The sequence below is a fragment of the Phoenix dactylifera genome, chromosome 10 (assembly GCF_009389715.1).
Source record: "Phoenix dactylifera cultivar Barhee BC4 chromosome 10, palm_55x_up_171113_PBpolish2nd_filt_p, whole genome shotgun sequence".
Lineage (NCBI taxonomy): Eukaryota > Viridiplantae > Streptophyta > Magnoliopsida > Arecales > Arecaceae > Phoenix > Phoenix dactylifera.
This window is the reverse complement of record NC_052401.1, coordinates 9061062-9080558: the sequence shown is the minus strand read 5'-3', so window position 1 is coordinate 9080558 and position 19497 is coordinate 9061062. Positions and strand designations below refer to the sequence as shown.

The 19497-nt window shown below is 38.6% G+C and overlaps 1 protein-coding gene across 1 annotated transcript; it reads right to left on the bottom strand.

Annotated features, from left to right (window-relative positions):
- Positions 1-356: 356 nt before the first annotated feature.
- On the bottom strand, positions 357-19202 carry LOC103722552 (SNF1-related protein kinase regulatory subunit gamma-1-like). The gene is made up of 6 exons (XM_008813150.4): positions 18963-19202; positions 7680-7852; positions 5475-5717; positions 5102-5377; positions 1454-1617; positions 357-974 (listed from the first exon to the last, which is right to left on the bottom strand). The coding sequence occupies exons 1-6, from the start codon at positions 19129-19131 to the stop codon at positions 677-679; spliced, it is 1323 nt and encodes a 440-aa protein (XP_008811372.2). The 5' UTR covers positions 19132-19202; the 3' UTR covers positions 357-676.
- Between the last annotated feature and the right edge of the window lie 295 nt (positions 19203-19497).

Below are 19497 nucleotides of genomic sequence, written 5' to 3'. Positions count from 1 at the left end.
ACCTTGGCACCCAAATCAAGAAAAATGTCAGCCTTGCACTTCCGCATCCTACATGAAGAACACACTTCCACCCTGTTTTTCTTCTCTCCCCACAGAAAGGTACTCCACCTTACTTATACATAGTTTAATATCAGAGCAAAGGAACCAACCGATTCATTTCTACCTGCATGTCGCCGAAACTCGGTGAAGATTTACAAAATTGTTACAATTAGCAATGGTATACCTTTGTGCCAAAAAGCATCTGTGATATCACAAAATGTCAATAAAATCAAATCTCAGTTTCTGTCCTGAAGAAACTTGAGTCACACTGTTGCAAAAATTGATATGGTTAGTAAGGAGTCGGAAAAATCACGTCAGATCACCGAAAAGGTGCAACTTCATCACTTATCATACAGTTTTTGAAGCTGCACAGAATAAATTTTCTAAGGTTTGAAATGAAGCATCCATGATGTTACCTTCATGAGCCGGCAGCTGGGATTTCAAGCCAATCACAACCCAGTAAGAAAGGATAGCTAACAACATAAAGAGTGAGCTGAAATGAAGGAAACAACAAAGGATTTACACATGGTAAACACAACACACCAGCAAATGGAAGTACATCACGACATGAGCAACGAGCAGTTTACAACGGTGTGACACAAGTCAGAGTTCGGAATTCAGCAAGTTTGGTTAGCTCTCAAACCCTGCTATTCTGAGGCAATGGAACAACACCATCGAAGAAGTCTCCAAAGTAATTATGTGGTTCATGGACCAATTTGGAGATTATGTCTCTAAGTGTGATCACCCCCTCCAAATTCTCCTCCTCATCAACGACATAGATTCGGTGTATCTTCTCAGAGTCCAATGACAGAATTATGTCTTTAAGAGTGTCATCTCTTTTGCAAGTGATCACACCTCGCAACATAGCTGATGCTTCTTGATGCTCATCCAAATAATTTCGCACAGAAGCAAGGAAGTTCTTAGCTGTGAAGGACCTGGACAAAAATGTGAAATATTCATTTTTTATATGGATTATTTAGTTAAGATCCCTAAGATTTAGTATTGTGGATAAGAATGACTTTAAATGGCAATTTCAATTTGTAGTACAGCAGTAGAAGGAAATGCTACTTAAATATAAATAGTGCACTCAATAATAAACATGCACATAGCAAGAAATTTGTCTTTGGCAGCTAAAAGGAAATGCCTGTATGGAACAATAAGTGGATATCTCTAGCATTAATAGGAAACAACAAAACCGAATATAAACAGACCAAAATCATTTGTGATGGGCATGGTCAATTCCTAGGAAAAACAAACCAAAACAAAAAACAGTATTAGAGCAAGATGCAAACAGGCACCTTTGGAATATATAAACTTAAAATTCAGATGTAAAGCAAACAGTGAATTAACTGATGAAAATTGCATCTCTGTTTTTTTTTTTTTTTGTATTAAGATCAAATTTGCATTTACTGACCTGTAATCTTTGTATATCTCAGGGGCTGTTAAAAGATATTGAACATCTCTAATGCTTATATTTCCTGTAGCCTTTTTCCCGCTTCCATCAACAACTGGAAGTCCACCAATTCCTTTTTTACGCATTAATTGGAATGCCTTTAGGACTGGTTCTTCCTCATTCACCTGTCAACAGTAAACGGGCATGATAGATATTCTCACATGAGGGAGAAGAAAGAAGGTTAAAATTATATAAAAATATGAATCTATTTTAGAGTTAAGCGTACTTGCCACCCAACTAACTTAAGTCAAGTTTTCATTGCTTGCATATGTTTCAGCTTCCTTTGCTAACAACTTAACACATATGCTTTTGAAGCCAAATTATGGTGAAAGTTATACTTTACAAAAGATGAATCTGCAAACAATTATTGATCCACGTATCTTACAACAGGCCAGCATTATGATGAAGTTCTGTTAAGTGGCAAAGAAGAAATAAACAAGAAAATTGAGAGACAAAAAGATAATCTGGAGTGCAAGAGAGAGTATTTAATTCTTGCATATAAAAGCCTTGGCATTTGGCATCAATCCTCAAGAATCACTTCTATTTTTTTCATAACAAATGACCAAATAAAACACTAGTGCATATTGTTCAAAAGACCTGGAAGTCTCTTATGGGGAAGAAACACGGAGACAATTGGTATAGATCAACAGTTCCAATTGTTCTCATAAAAGGTGCATACTTATACCACCAATCAACCAAAGGAGAAGAGTGTGATTAGGTGCCTCTACAAGAGCTTCTGGTCAGACTGTTGATCAAGGACCGCAAAACTGGTACCAAGAACCGAACTAGCATATTATTAGTTCGATATGGTACGGTTGGTATGATACGGTGCACATCACGTATCAAGACAAGCTTCCAATACTTTTTCTTGCTCCTAGCCCGCCCAAAACTAGATGGTATGGGGTGGTTCCCATTGGTTTGGACCTGTACAGACTGGTTCAACTCATATACTAAACCAAACCTCCGTACATAATGGCACTTTTAACATTACGACACAGTACAATTAGTACAAAGTGGTAGGCAGACCTTGCTGTTGATTGATTAGTTCCAAGAAAGGTACAACCCTATCTTTCACACATACTTAGTAGTATCTCCTTCGAGGTCCGCCGAACCAGTACCGGGACCCGTACCGATCGGCAAACAGGTCGGTACGGTAGGGCGTGCCAGTAGGCATGCCTATTTTTTTTGGAGTTTTTCAGATTGATTTAATTGGTAATCATTCTTTTTGAACTTTTCAATAATTTAAATCTAATTTGATTTTTTTTTGATATTTTTTTATGTTTCTATGATTCCGGTTTAACCTAAATAATGCCTCTTATTGTTTTAAAATGATACAAATGTTAAAATGATTAGTGAGATGTTGTATGCTACGAGAAGCAACATGAAATATCCTCAAATCGTGGGATGAAAAATATAAAATAATATAATCAATTACATATATTTAAAGTACAATATATATATCGATATCTAAAATCTCGTCGAGTAACGATGCCTCTCATAGATATCTGAATCATCAACATAGTCAGAAGGCACATCAACCCACCTCTCTAACCAAGTGGCGTTGTAATTTTGTATGTTCATCCCATAAAGAACGTGCTCTGAGTTATAAGCACTCTCGAATCTCTCGCTGAAGCTCTGGCTATGACAGGTATCCTCTGGCTGATAAAATGGTTGATAAAACGGCAATAAAGGGGCCATCCGAATAAGCCGACAGCAAAATCCGACCTATAAGATGTTCCAGATTGCGTAGGATAGTAGCCACCAAAAGATGCCTCAGACGCACCATATCCATATTCATATTCGTATGGATCATAAGCTGCATATGGCTGTGGATAATAAGATCCAACATACAACTCGAACTTGATACGTCTATGAATCCTACTCCACATACGAGATCATCTGCAACGCATGATTGCATCAAAATTTGAATAAATAGACACCACAAAGAGAGTAGCTTGCATACTCCTAAATACGCTTCTGATTTTACATATTTTTTATTCAAAAATATTTTTTAAATTTTTAAAAATTATATATAATCCAAAAATTAAAAGTTTTATGTCATCATGTAGATCATCCATAGATCTACAAGATATAATAAAATCAAGTCTAAATCAAAAATTTTGGCATGATCTCTCCTTATTTTGCAATTTTCAAACTATTTTTTCAAGCCCCCCAAAAAATAAAAGAATGAGATAGGAAAAAGAAAGCATACCTTATTTGGTCTTGGATCTTTTTTCTGAAGTGCTGAATTGATTTGATTTTTGCCATGAGGAAAAGGCAGAAAGTTTTCTGCCGATTAGAAATGATGTTGGGAACGCCTTCTCGGGCCTTCTCAACATCATATTATCAGCAAACAGAAAAGGGGAGAGGGCCTAGTTCAGAACCGGGTTGACTTGGAGCGAACCGGACGGTTTGCACTGAGTTCGAATGGAACTGGACGGTTTCGGTCAGTTCAGGACCGGAACTGACTCCAATGACCGAACCGACCCGATTTTCCACCGGGTTGGCTTGGTACGGGCCAAACCAAGTAGTTCGGTCCGATTCAACCTTCTTTGATCATGAATGAAGTAGCAATGAGAAAGAAAAAAGTATGGTAAATTAAAAATAGACAGGCAGTGCAATGAGCTCATCGAGGAAGCATAAAAGCGGTACCAAGAAAAGGTGAAGCAACTAGATGATGCAAGCATTTGCAACAAAATATGAGGATTTTGATAATAATAAGCGGTGATGAAGATTCAAGAAGCCAACCTTAAAATTGGGACAATGCCTGCTGCCATCATCTGCTGTGCCGATACCGGGCTCTGAACCGGTTGTTCGGCGGCATATGTCGGTATGGAATTGTGTCGTGCCGTACCGTGCCGTATTGTGCCATGTTGGACCTATACTGACATAGTAGAAGGGGTGGGGGAGAGGAAGAACGGGGAAGAGGAAAAGAAAAGAGGTTGATGGAGGCCGACAGAGAGCCAGCAAAGGGCCGAGGAGTTGCCACGTGGAGGCAAAGGCCCGAGAGCCGCCGCACGGAGGAGTTGGAGGCCAGAAAGCCGCCATACGGAGGCGGCGGAGGCCGAGCAGCCACCATGCGGAGGCGGCGGAGGCCGGAAGCTGCCTCCACCTTCCTCTCTTTTTCTTTCTCTCCCTCTCCCTCCCTCCCCCGCTCTCTTTTCCTCTTTTTCCTTCTCCTTCTCCCCCTCTGTCACCGGTCTCGTTGTCCTTGCTGGAATCGTCTCAGTCCGCCGCTGGTACGGCTCGAGACGCCCCGAACCGAGTGGTTCAGGATAGTTCCGCCGACCATGCCTGATGCATTTTCTATTTTCCTCAACTCGAAGGCCTATATACTAAGTTCTCCAAAATTCACATTAGACTTTGAAGCCAGAGATATTAATGTAGAGCTTAGCTCATATTGTTATATCATGATCTTTCGATGAGGATCCAAAAGTTCTCTTTCTAAATCTCATCAAGATTTCTTGTAGAAATCATATGAAGCAAAATTGAATAACCTAGATTCCTGAAATGAAATTTGTAAATGCAATCATCTATGCTTGGTTGTTCAAATAGATGGCTCAAGAAGTCAACTATATGGATAGATGAAACTGACTAGCAGCAAAGAACCTTGATAAGCCTATCAGGCTTCATAATAGGGAGGCCGAGCTCATAAAGTTTCTTGGTTCCCCAATTTTCAAACCAATGAAGTCCAACACATTCTGCCAACATGTGAACGACTGCAGACTGTGTGATGATGTTCTCAATCCTTCCTTCACCCAGATCAACCACAGGAAGGCTCTTCATTCGGTACTTGGATAGTAGCAACAACATGGTTAGGAGTGAGTCAGACGTCTGCAATGCAAGAAATGGTGCCCAGCGGAAGGACCCTGAGATGTCGCGAACCTGTATAAAATTAGTAATTGTCATGAAGCAACAAGGAAAAGTAACACCAAGTATTAAAACAATAATTTATATTATACCGAATCAAAAGGAAAGCAACCTTTGTATTCTTATAAAAATCTGATGACGTAAGAGTTTCAAAAAAGCTTCCGCCCATTGAAGCAGCTGTTTCGAGGCCTGATTTTGCAGGGTCGGCAGCAGCAGCACCAGCACTGGCAGCTGCTGAAGCAACATCACCGCCACCTATTCCAGATGCAGTTGTTTCCAACGTAACAGCACCAAGTGTCGCTGCTAATCCTGCTACAGCAGAACCAGCCATCATGCCAAGAGCAGCAACTTCAGACTGTCAAAACAAAGGCATTAGGAGAAAACAAGTAGTATACAAGTAAGATGCCTATTAAATTTTAATGTTTTATTCTGGCATCTAGAACAGAAAGGCTAAATAAGTGTATTCCAGAGATCTGCATTCAGAGTCTTCTTATGGAATGGTTGCTGACCCATCTCAATTCGGCTCAATGAACAGCTAGTGTCATTTGGCAGTTTCAAACAAGTAACACCAGCTTAGCATAGTAAACTCATTGAACAACGGGTGCACATGTAGCCTGAGATAAAAGAGCAAGCATCACTTACAGAAAATGGGAACCAAAACAAAGCTTGTGTCATTTGGAGGTCTCTGCTTATAGGCTGCCTTGTCAACTTGATAGCCTTTGCTCTAAGGGCTCGTTTGGTTCGCGGGAAGAATTTTTCCTCATAGGAATATGATTCCTGGGAAGTAAATTCCTAGGAAGAGGATGCCTAAGAAAGTACTTTTGGCATGTTTGGTTGACCATGGAAAAATGATAGATTTCCAAAGTGCTTATGTTTGGTTAACCATCCACTTTCCCGGAAAAGTTATGTATAATTCCTATTATACCCTTAAAAAAAATAGGTCTTTAATGTCTCTTTAATGCTTCTTTAATGCTGAAAGGCCTATTTGGAAAAAAATAAAAATGGAGTGATTCCCGCCTCATAGGAAAGTTACTTTCCCATGTTTCTCATGGGAAAGACTTATCCATGAAATGTGGGAATCATATTCCCATGGAAATGCAACTTTTCCATCTCTCTCCTTTGAAAACTCCAACCAAACAAGAGGCATCTCATTACTTTCCCGTTGACCATACTTTCTCCCCTTCTTTTCCCGCGAACCAAACAAGCCCTAAGAGGGTACAGGTGAAGAAAACTAAGGACAAGTTCATGTGCCTTATTTCCAGCATCTATAAAATCATCTCCAATATCTTTGAGATGTTTCCACTTGCTACTCCAGATTTTTTTTAAAAAATATATGAACAAGGCTTACAATCCTGCTGATTGATCTTTTTAGCCTATTCGTTAAGAATAACAGAGTTCAGGAGTAGGTAGACTGACTATTTATTAAGGAGGATGAACCTTGAGTAGATACTAAGATTTGCATCTTCTCTTGCTAAGATCTTATGTCCTTGAACATTTGAATGCCTTGCAATCTGAAGGATTCCTCTATGGAGTTCTAGAGGTTTGTGATATAAAGATCTGCTTCCCCCGACTTGGAAAGCACTCCTCCCCCTTCCACTTGCTCGCTTTCTTTGCTTCTGCTATCTATCTCCCCCCCCCCCCTCTCTCTCTCTCCTTCCCTCTCTCTTCCGCTCCCTCCCTCCCTCTTGCTTTGTCCCCCTTCCCACCACTAGCACCACATTTTCTTCTTCCCTTCTCTCAAGCTTACGTTAAAAGGATTATTATGTCCCTAATTTGATCAGGCCAGGCTGAGTCAATCATGGGATTGGATTTTAGGCGCCAAGCTGGGCTTGGACTGGAGGATTTAGGCCCGAGGCAGGGCTGACCCAGGTACAGGCTCTATGCCCTTGAGACTATGCTTAGGCTAGCCTGAACCTAGCCTGCCAGGCCAATGCTCAGGTCTACCCCAAGCATAGTACCAGCGTAGTTTAGTTTCTTTTACTAGATATAAATATGTGTTAAACTTTTAATAGAAGAGAAATATATGACGTAAATGGGATAAACTTCAGTGTTAAGTGACATCCATGGTTATAACGGATGAATGATTGAAATTTTTTTAATATTTGAAATCTAACAGATCTCCATGATTATTAAACACTGATCAATATTTCAACTGCATATTGGCTATAATTTTGATCAACAATGTCCTAGAAAATCAAAAAACTACAGCACAAAGAATTGACATTTCACAGAAATAGTGTCAAATAGAGCTGGTTTGATGCCTCTGCGAAGAAAATTAAAACACCGCCAATTTATCTATCAGTCCAACCGCACAAACCTGATGTAGGAGCCACACAACAATTCCAGCAAATTCTACAATGCCAATGTATCTGTCAATCCAACTGGCATCTTCTGGTGCATCCACATTCCTCACAGGTGCACTCAAGATCTTGTGTTTGGATAGAATTTCGACAGTATCAGCCAAGCTGGAGTCTGAAGGTATCTCAATTACTGGACAGAAGATACCAAAAAAAAATGTCATGGTGGCCATTTTAAATTTTTAAGAAACTCGAGGAGCACAAGAACATAGAAAAAATGCATAACTGGAAGAGCATATTGCAAAACATATTAAGGCGCCAAAAATACCATCAGTTTTGCTACCTATTGTAGGATTACTGCAGAAAAGATAAAGATTCAGACTCAGATGCCATGTTAAAAGTCGGAAAGGTAGTCAGAGGTTGGCCTATAAGAATTAGGAAAAAAGTATCAGTCATGTTCCAAATGAATCTATTCATCAATATAATAAATGTGGCCTCAACATATCTAGGTTTCTCGTTTCCATATGCTTTGTTGGATTCATACTGCATTTTAAACTCGGGGTAGGAGTACAATGATCCATCTATCATAAAGTACTTATCAATTAGCATAGAAAATTCATGGACATGGGTGTGCTGGTTGGTACCCCTTCACTCAACACAATTCACTAGGAAGTGGTTCCAAGTTCCAACATAGAAGGTGGCAACCATTTATATTTCTCTAAAAAAGGAAAACAATCATAGCATATTTGCAACGGTGCTATTCAAAAGGAAGCCCTTTTCTTCCCCTTTACAAGTCTTTTAGGGGTATTTGCATATAGACCCCTCTAAACATAGTTTATTACATATTCATCCTTCTATGAGCACTATTTGCAATACATGCCTTCACATTGTCCTGTTTTTGCAGTCATCCCTCTTGTTAAATTTCTGCTGCCAGTACCAACAAGTAACCATTTTTAAGTGTAAAATGATCCCATTACTCTTCTGCATTAATATTCCTGAAATTTTTCAACATTCAGTTTTCTAAAAGAGAGCAATATTTTTTTTGAACAAGTTTTTTAGGAGTATTGATGCAAAAGCATAAAGAGTCACTTTTACTTTGTGAATGACCAGGGCCACATAGATCAGCAGCTTATGCACCAGAGTTTGTATGAAATGGATAATCAAGAAGATTTAGCTCATGGACAACAGCTTCATATTTTATAATTTTTTTGGTTATTTATGGGAAACAATTTATGAATTGCAGCTTTCTTGACTCATAACTAAGATGGTAGTTGACAAGTTATCTAATATGATAGAGATCAATATTCGCTAAACCAATGTGTACTGCTCCATATTGGCGCATACCAAACTGTACTGATATCGAACAAAGAATTGGTATGGGAGAAGGGAGTCGTCCCAAGTCTGAGTATACCCAACTGACACGTGTACCAGTGCATCGATACCGTACCAGCATGGAAGCGATACAGGTTCCGATATCGAGATTGCGAACCTTCATCAGATCATATGTTTTGTCGGAAGATCTACTTTGCAGGTTAAAGATGTGAAGATGTATTATAACAAGATGCTGCTAGGTCTCATATACGTCAAGGGTAGAAGTTTGCAAATTTTGTTTCTAGTATCTTACTATGGTGTTTGTCCACTAATTTCTTAAGGTTTCTTTCTCGATTTCTTGTGTAATACGTTGATTTCTTTTAAAAGAAAAAAGTAAAGCCGACCAGAACTAGAGACCTAGGACGAGGAATGCTATAGATTTCTCACCATGTCCCCTCCCTCTCATCATGTAACGCCTGTCGACCCTTTGCCTCTCCTTCTCTTAAAGCATATGTACACGCCTTCCTCTCTTGCAATCTCTCTTGAGACCGATCCAATTTAACTTGAGACTCTACCCAGTCTAACCTTAAACCTCTCACACTGCCCTCTCTTTCTCTCTTCCTTTCACTCGCACATCCCCTCTTACATATCTCTTTCTTCCCCTCTCTCTCTCACCTCTATCTCAAGCCTCTCTTTCTTCCATCTCTCTATTCCTTCTCTATCTCTCCCACCACTCTCCATTCTATCTCACATATCCCTCGTGTTTCTTCCCCTTTTCCCTGGCTTGAGTTTTGAAGTAGGCCCTAATGCACATGTTATAGCGAGAGAAGCGCAAGGAACAAGAAAAGGAAAAGTAAAAAAGAACTTCATGAAAATTCTACTGATTAGTCAAAACAAATCTGCTTCAAATTAAACCATAGGCTGCCCTATATATAAGAGCCTTGCAGCATCCTAAAAATAGGAAACTCAATCCAAAATAAAAGGAAACACATTAAAATAGTCAACTAGAAAATATAAAAAAATGGAGAAAATTGGCTCTAATGGAAAATCCCCAGGAGTTTTGACCAACTCCTTGAATCCTGTTTGCTCGCATGCCCACTCATTGGGGAAAAAAGAATAAATCATATATTGAATTGTTGGGGTCTTATTATGAAGCTGTTGGCTCCTACAAGTTTGGCATAGTCCAGCTGATCATAATACCTGCCAATTGTATCTTGCCCTGCATCAGATTCAGATTGGGAACCTTTAGTGTGTGAGACTTTTGTGATAACCCCGACATCACTCCCTATCTCTATTTGATTTCTCTAGAGTACTTGTTCTTGATAGGGGATCATACCATGGCGAGGAGAAGTTGAGCCAGTGCTTCAATTCTTAACAAGAAATCGAGATTAAGATATCACTAACCCTAATCCCATTCGATTATGATTCAATATCATAATTTTGGACAAAGATCTAGGAACCCTAGAGTTAGAAGACGTAATATATCATAGTAGGCACATAATTAATCTATTATTTTTAGAAATTAAAAATCATATTAATCTATTTCTTTTGGGACAATTTTCTGCAGCAACTATTTACCTTCTGTGTGATATAATTTCTCCAGAATTTATTTTCAGCAAAAAAAACAGTTTTAAATTTCTGTAAAATAATTTTATGGTTATCCATGTTCGGGTTTCAAACTTTATGATTATCAGATATGAAATTATATTTCTATAAACAAATTTCTGCAAAATAGAAAAGTCTGCACATTAACTTTTCTACAATAAAATTACAAAATTAAATTTCTGATTATTAAATTCTATATGCTATATTCTACTAATTAATTTTTGCAAATAAAATCTTGCACAACAAATTCTGAATTAGGTATACAATATTTTCTGAAATTTAAAATCTAGAAAACTGAGTTTTGCTGATTTAAATATTCTATTTATGCTAACTAATTTCTGAAGAATGAAATTCTGCATACTAAATTCTGACTTTTGTAATTCAATTTCTGCATACCATAACTACTCAAATTTTTGTGGAATAACATTTGAAACATAAAATTCTGTACAGTTAAGACACAGCAAATTGAAATCTAGTGGGCCTGTAGCTAGGCACTGCTTAGGTCTCAAAAATTCTTCTAGGTTCTCAGAAATAGACTTAACAAAATTAATAAGAACTTGAGGATTTTAGAAATCATTCCTATCTAGCAGAGAAGAAATATCTTGATAGTTTTGTATTGTAGTTTATTTGGTTCTGGAAGGACGATTCCGAGTAATTGGACTTGTTTGTATTTGTGCTCTCAAGGCAAGTACCTTTCTACATTTACTAGAATTTTCATGTAATTTTCTCCTAAAAAATGGAATTTTCCATGAAAAATGTTTATGATAAATAAACTATAACTACTAAAACTACAAAATTCATTTTACAAGAGAATCTTTTGAACTGGAATTCATGATTATTGTGGATGAAATACATCTCTTGAAATTAACAGCATGGCTTCTAGTCATCATTCTCATTAAATTTATATGCACATACATAAACTGGATCAAGCTTGGAAACTAAAAAAAATTATTAAATTCATTCTTAATGCATTGTGATAAAATATGTACCGAAAAGTGGAAAGCTTTTGTAAAGTTAATGAAATGTCATTTACGTGGAAATTACAAAATGAAAATGGATTTGGAATTCTATTTCATGATTTGGTGTTAGAAATTATATTTGGTATTAGACACCCATTTAGTCTGACTATTAACTGGACCCCATCAATGAGGGTTAATCATCCGCAACCTGATTATCAGAAGACTAGTTTCATTCTGGACCTACACCACAAGGGTTAAATATGGTTTTGCACCTACACTACAGGGGTTAAATATGGTCCTAGACCTACACCATAGGGGTTACAAGTGGTTCTAAGCCTTATCACAAGGATAAGTGTGGCCATAGTCATAAAGACTAAGAGAGAGTTGATGATATGTAAGAATGCAATGTTGGAAAGCTCATTAATTAGTTTCGTAAGATTTAATTTTGGATAAACTCATTGGTTGTGGCCATTATGATTTTAAAGATTGTATTTTTGGAGAACTCATTTGTTAGGTTTTGCATGATTTGAAGATTGCATTATTTTAAAACTCTTTGCTTCACATAATGATGGTTTTATTACTATCTATTTATTCTATATCTTTTACAAAAATATGGATTGTTAAATATTTAAAATTATTGATTATTTTCAAAAGCGGATTGTAACTGCTCAATGGTATGCAAATGTGATTATAATGCAATTTGAGGAATTAGTGTCTAATTACTAGTTTTTCATCCATACATGATCTAACTAGTTAAGGTAAGTTGTTATTTACTATGTCCTCGAGCACATTTCTTTGTTTTTCCCACTTTTATAGATCTAGAGGGTTGTGCCTAGCAAGGTATGATTTTGAGAGAGTGTTTAGATGCAAGGCCTTGTATCTGGTGTGGACTGAACTTATAGTTTACTTATTGAAACCTATTGAGGATTTTTTTTTTTTTTTTTGTAGTCATGCTGAATAGTTGAGAACTGTCTTGAGTTAAAAACTTTATGATTAATTTCTTTGTGAGTTATAGATGGATTTTGGACATGTTAATTTATTATTTTTGGAGAATGTAATTTGTTTTGACATTGTACTGCTGCTTGTTTATGAGCTCATTTGGTTATAGTATGTCTGATAAATGCCTTGCATGCTTGTAGGGCTTTGTCCTATGAGCATACAGCGGTTGCCATGTCTCCAACCTAGGGATCTCGAGTCAGGACCATGATAACTTATGAAATAGCTATGGATTTTTCTCATATTTTTACCAATCAACATTAAACAGAACATACATCTGCTTAATGTTACAGGGACCATTATGTCTACTCATGATTAAAGGCTTCTTACACTTCAAAGACTAAATATCGGCAACATAGAAAGAATATCTATCATCCCAACAGTTAGCCATGAAATAGCAAATCATAATTTAGGTGATTTGATTTTTAGCCTTGTTGAAGACTTGATGTGCAACAGAAACCATGCTGCATGAGAAATTCACCTCTACAGACAAATTCTTGAACATGAAAATATTGCACGATTCCAAACCCTTAGCTCTTGCATATAGAAGGTTCCTTTTTTAAATAGTAACCCTTTAGTATATAATCCCAATATGCTATCATTTCTACACCTTCATATGTCCTTCCTCTTTCTCCAGCTTATTCCATCAAACGGGAAAAGATGACCAAACTTTCAAGCAAATTCCTGCCAAACATTAGGAAATCTCATAAATTTCTTTTATCATTGGCTTCATTTATTTTTCCATTATTTCTACATCAACATGCAATTTATTTCACTTTGGTTTTGGGCTTCTAGAAGTTATTCTGACTTAGATAAATTACTTTTCACCGTTCCTATAATGGTGTTGAATTCACAAACAAACATATGAGCAAATAAACTGAAAATCCAGAAAGTGAAACCTGATCTTCAATATCTAAATGCCAAGAAATTAAAAATCAATTACTCTTGTGATTTCCTACATCAACATCAAGCAGTCCCAATGTGGCAGTTTTAACATCATGACGATGTTCTAATTTGTTCTATAATTTAAGAGCAACAAAATGTGTAGATCTTGATCAACAACATGGATTCTCAATCTCTATAGCCTACAATTTATATCGGCATAGTAGCCCCATCGGTACAATCCATTTTCTGCCCAACTAATGCATAGATAAAAGACCCGCAAAGCGCATCATTTTTGGTTCATGGCAAGGTCTGCGGAACCGTCCCAAACCGCCCGGTTCGAGGCATCTCTGGCCGTACCAGTGGCCGATCGGGACAGTTCCGGCATTGAAACCGAGACGTCATCGCCAGAGGGAGAGAAAGAGAAGAAAAAAGAGGAAGAGAGAGAGAGAGGAGAAGAGAGAGAGGAAGAGGAAGAGAGGAAGGCCAAGGCCGGCTGGTGAAGGCCGAGGAGCCTCCGCACGGAGGAGGCGGAGGCTGGGGAGATGCGGAGGCAGAGCTTCACCTCCAATCTCCTGTTTCGTTTGAAACAAGGGCCTGAAGGAGGCCCCTTTTATTTTTGCATTTTTTAAGTTGAAATCGGTAAACCCAAAAAATGAAAAAATAAAAGGGGACCCCTCCGGTCTCTAGGGTGGAACCCTACCTCTGCGTCTCCTCGGCCTTTGCCACCTCCGCACAAAGGCTCACTAGCCTCCGCCGATTGGCCCCGGCCAGCCTCTCTCTTCCTTCCCCTCCCTCTCCCTCCCTCCCTCGCTTTCTCTCTTTTCTTCTCTTGTTCTCCCTCTCTCCTGTCTCTTCTACTATGTTGATACGGGCCTGGCCTGGCACAGCACGGGCCTGTACCGACTCGTCCTGCCGGGCAACTGGTATGATACCCGGTACTGGTTCCACCGATGTTGGTTTATGATATATTGAATATCATAATTTATAATCAAAAGTTGGGTCCGATCTTATATTTTTAGGAGAGAATGGCGGTGTAACACAAGATAGTTGAGATGCCATCATTTAGTTAAAGATGAAGCCTTGATCCTAATAATGTAAGATTAAGAGCATTCTGCATAAGCTATTGAAGAGTTTAATAGTAGATTTAAAGCATAGTTCACAATGTCTTCTAGTGTTGGTGCATACTATAGGACAAATACCATGTTAGCACTTTACTGGAACTAGGCAAGGTGTGAATTGGCATGCCTATGCAGTTGGTTCATACCAGCCAATTTCAGGCCCTATTGAACCAGTACAAAGTTAGTTCCATATGGTCAATAGGCCAAAAACTTCCTTAATTTCCTTCCATTCCATCTCTTTTTTCCCTTTTTTTCATTTGGGGGGTTGGAAGCTTCTTACTGATGAAAAGAGCAATAAATTTCATTCGGTTGATGCAGTTTTTGATACCAGGTCAATGCTTTATAAGATTTGCATTGTCATTTACGATATTTACTCGTGGTATTCACAAGGTAGTTAAGAATAGTGTTATTAATGTAGTCATGGGATAGATTAGAATTTAATGAGATAATGTACTAATACTCGAGCATTTATAATCTAATTTTCAATCTGATTTAATATTTTATATTTTTAGCAATGACTGCTATGTATTATATTAACCAAAAGTCTAATTTTGGACCTTATGCGTTAATAGGGTGTCCTACTATGCCATATCTTAAATAACATACTATACAGTAATCAATGCAGTTGCATGTTTAGGTTTCTTATGGTAGGATACTGTTGTTGATTTTAATCCCTTTTATAAGTGTAACAAGTAAGAGCTTTAGAAAAAAAGTTTAGAATGGTTTAAATTAATAAAGAAGCTCCAGAATATGTGTACCTCCTTGTTCCCTTGTACAATCTAGTAAGGAATGGGATCTAGATAAATCATCAAAGACTTCAGATCATTTAGGTTGTGGAGTGTGGACCATACTCTGGATCATAAGAAATTTACCCAGACTTCTTTTAAAAACTTTGAAACTAATAACTAATAAAAAGAAATAAGACATAAATATAAGAAGTCTAATTTTTGGCAAAATGATTCTATAGTTATATATAGCATGTCTAAAACACACACCACACCAATCGTTGACAGTATACTGTCACTTCAAATCAAGGTTCGCCGGACCGACTGTATCGGCATACCAGTGAACACCGGCACCGGTACGGTTCCAGTTCGGTACCGGCTTGGAACCGGTACCGAACCGGAGCCACGCGCGCGGCCACGAGCGTGCGGATTTCAAAAAAAACAAAAAAAAAAGCGTCAGCCCGCGTGGCACGATGCCCCACACGGGGAACCACGCTCGGGCGTGATTCCCTGCTGGAGAATCGCGCGCGGGTGCGGTTCCTGCGCGGTGAATCGCGCGCGAGCGCACGTTCTCTGCTCGCGCGTCCGCGCGCGTTTCCCAAAAAAAAGACGTCCGCACGCGGACGAGTCAAATGCCACAGAGTGGCATTTAATGCCCCCATGCGGGCTAGCAGCCCGCATGGACACGGTGCCCCGCGCGGAGAACCACGCTCGGGCGCGATTCCTTGCTGGGGAATCGTGCCCTCGGGCGCGATTCCTTGCTGGAATCGTGCGCGGGCACGATTCCTGCGCGGGAAAACGCGCACGGGCGCGCGTTCTCCGCTCGCGCGTCCGCGCGCATTTTCCAAAAAAAATTCGCTGCCACAGAGTGGCATTAAGAGGCCCACGTGGGCTCCAGCCGCGTGGGCGCTCTTCCCCGCGCGCCCACGCGCGGGGAAAGACCGGCTTGTACTGGCTCGAACCGGTCCGGTTCATACCGGTCCAAGCACGGAACCAATCGATTCCGACCCAGTTTGGGTCGGAATCGTTTTTATATGCTGTACCGTACCGGTGCCCGTCGGCACCGGTTCGGTACAAGCTGAACCGACCGGTTCAGCGTACCTTGCTTCAAATGTATCAAATTAATTATGCTTCAAAGTAGAATATTTTAGGAAACAAGAACCGCATTTTGACGAATTATAACACGGATACGAAGAGTGGTCTCTTGACTTTCACACCATGAAATCCAAAATTCTCTCTACTTTTTACAATCCGTAACATGATTGCTAACACTATGTAGTCCGGCCTATAAGCAAAGCCAAACAACTCCAAAAGCCAACAAGTCAAATAAATCATGTGAAATAGACTTTCCAATTGGTTTAGTATTCAAGCAGCTTGATCATTGGATCATATGATTCAAGCGATATGATCCATAATACAGATCGATATCTTATCATCCCCTCTTATCCTGATCCCAAAACGAAATTCAGATAGTTTAGGGTCATATTGATCTAGTGTAATATCTGGATCGTAGATCATAAAGTTCTGACAGTAATTCCCCTGTTTGCCAGTGAAACTGGATGTCAGCCCATTGCTGCCAAGAAATGGAATAATATGAGATGCAGCAATTTAAACTTTGCACTGAAGTGAGTTAGCAGAACTTATATCTTGAGATTTGTAGAAATTGGAAGTTATTAGTACAGTAACCATTTGACATGAACTTGATTTTCTCTCTAAATGTATGTATCATAATCGCTTTATGTCATTCTGTGCACTACAGGTTATATACATGTGATAAGAACCTGCCTAAAAAGTCCCCAAAGCAAATTGCTAAAATTAAGTAAATATGGAATGTAATAACTTTTCCAAACCTCTGACCTTGCTATCAGATTTATTTATCCATGTATTCTTCCCATATCAAAAACATAAAGTGTCTGTGCACCCAAAATTCATCCATTGCATGCTATTATTTTGATCTATGGTCTTATCTGATAGCCTTCTTCTAGGCATGCCAAATTTACTAATACTACTTTCCGTTATAAAGGATACTTCTTCCACTATCCACTGCTCATATTCAATAACAGAGCACAGCATCCAAGCATCTTTAAAATCACACCTTTAACTTTCCCTTGCATTAAATGCCTGAATGGCACCCACCAACCATTCAAAGCCAAGACACCATGTCCAAAATCTAAACATCCCTGTGGCTTATGCCTCACAACACCACCCTTGGCTTACCAATAACCAGCCCAAGACCCATAAATGATCTCTCACTCTTAACCATCCAACAACTTAACCCGCTTCTTCAAGCTTTACCATCTAGTTCTTTTGGGTTTTTTACGTACATATCCTTTTAAATTTTAAAATTTGCCTCGATACCATTTGAAAATTGATATTTGCATATATACCCTTATAAAACATTTGCGTGTATACCCTTCTCTTTTTCTTTTTCTTGCATATTTGTCCACACCATCTAATGCCGTTAAGAAATTAGCAATTTTAAACTAACAATAACTGAAATACTTTTAATGGGTAGACATGCAAAAAGAAAAACATTTATAAGGGTTTACGTGCAAATAGAAAAATTGCAAAGCTATTCGTGCAATTTCATATATTTAAAAGGGTTTACATGCAAAAAAATTTGAATTTTATTTTTGTCCATTTCAATTTATTTTAACACTTGAATTTTAGTCTGCTCCTCAATATTTTCTATAAAAATATTGCTCAAAAAAAAGATTGATTCGACAATTAGATAACAAAAAGAGTTATGAAAGTTCTTTCACTAATCATAAAATAATTTTACTTTATTTTTGTTCATTTATAATAATCACCATATCTTATTTCATTGAAACATGGCTTATAATATTTATTGTTATAGATGCATATATAAGGGGATGCATTAAAAATATTGAAAGAGATTAGAATCTCTTAAAGGCACATGATAGATTGCAATGATCAAGCTTTCTCACAAAAATCTAAGAATTTTTTTTGCATATATACCCTACTAAATATTTCATGAATATCCTCCAAAATTGGTATTTGCATGTATATCCTTATAAATATTTTTTTGCATGTTTACCTATTAAGGATATTTCTGTCATTTTAATTTTAAACTGCTAACTTCATTTGATGGCATGGATACATATTATAAGAAAAAAGGTAAAAGAAGAGTATACATGCAATAAGAGTATACATACAAAGCAAGTGTTTTATGAGAGTATACTTGTAAATATCAATTACGGCGTTTGATGGCATGGGTACATATGTAAAAAAAATAAAAGGTAAAATAAGAGTATACAAACAAAATAAGTGTTTTATGAGGATATCAATGCAAATATCAATTTTGGGAGGGTATTCATACAAATTCTAATATTTAGGAAGGCATGCACACAAAAAAACTCAATTCGTTTTCTTGCAACAGCATCCACATCTAAAAATAAGCAAAAAAAAAAAAAAGGCACTTTTTTATACACCACAGATCCCCATTTGTTAGTTGCCACAGATAATTGGTCTCCAAATTCCTCAAATCAACACAAAACATATTAACAAAAAGAAATTTTATGCGACTGTTACCAAGTAAAGCCTGCAACAAGAGCTGGATTTAGTCAACCCTGGGTCCACTTTCCCATCACTCATGAGTAAGAGAAGAAGTGAAGGAAAGCACATTTAGATAGTACAGGAGAAGTAATCGAACAAGGATTAGGGTTAGGGTTATTGGGGTGTACCTTGGGAGGGAGGGGCCTGGGGGAAGGAGGACACTAGGACGCCCTCGAAGCAAGAATTGAGCTTCTCGGAGGGGCTGAGCAGCGGCTCCTGGACGTCCCACAGGTCCTCCAGCCGGTACCCGATCTCCGCCTCCGGGCTCGACCTCTCGCTCCCCGGCGGGCTCTCCATGCCTACTCTCTCTCTCTCTCTGCAACAAGGCCGAGACTGTGTCGGAGATCGGATGTGATCGGCTTCGTCAGCGCTGTTCTTATCGCTGGGAAATCTTTGGCATTTGGGAAGCACGTGATCCTTGGAGTCGGCTTGTCGGTCACTGTCGGATCTTGGATCTAGCCAAATCTTAGGCCTCGAAATAGGTTGGGTCAGGGTCAATCTCCTATCCAACCCGGACCTCACTTGGTCCGGCCCCAATGCCCCATTGGACCCAATTTATTCAAGCCACGGACCAGGGTCAGGTCCAATTGGTTGCTAGTGTCCATGAAAAGTTTTCTAGATCCAACAATTCAGCATTAGACAAACCTCCAATTATTGCACCAA

Coding starts and splice junctions, on each gene's coding strand:
- LOC103722552 (XM_008813150.4), bottom strand. CDS start 19,131: ATGGAGAGCCCGCCGGGGAGCGAGAGGTCGAGCCCGGAGGCGGAGATC. Junction 5,378..5,474: donor ATTTTTATAAGAATACAAAG/GTTGCTTTCCTT, acceptor AATTTTATACAG/GTTCGCGACATCTCAGGGTC. Junction 975..1,453: donor GAGATATACAAAGATTACAG/GTCAGTAAATGC, acceptor ATTTTTGTCCAG/GTCCTTCACAGCTAAGAACT.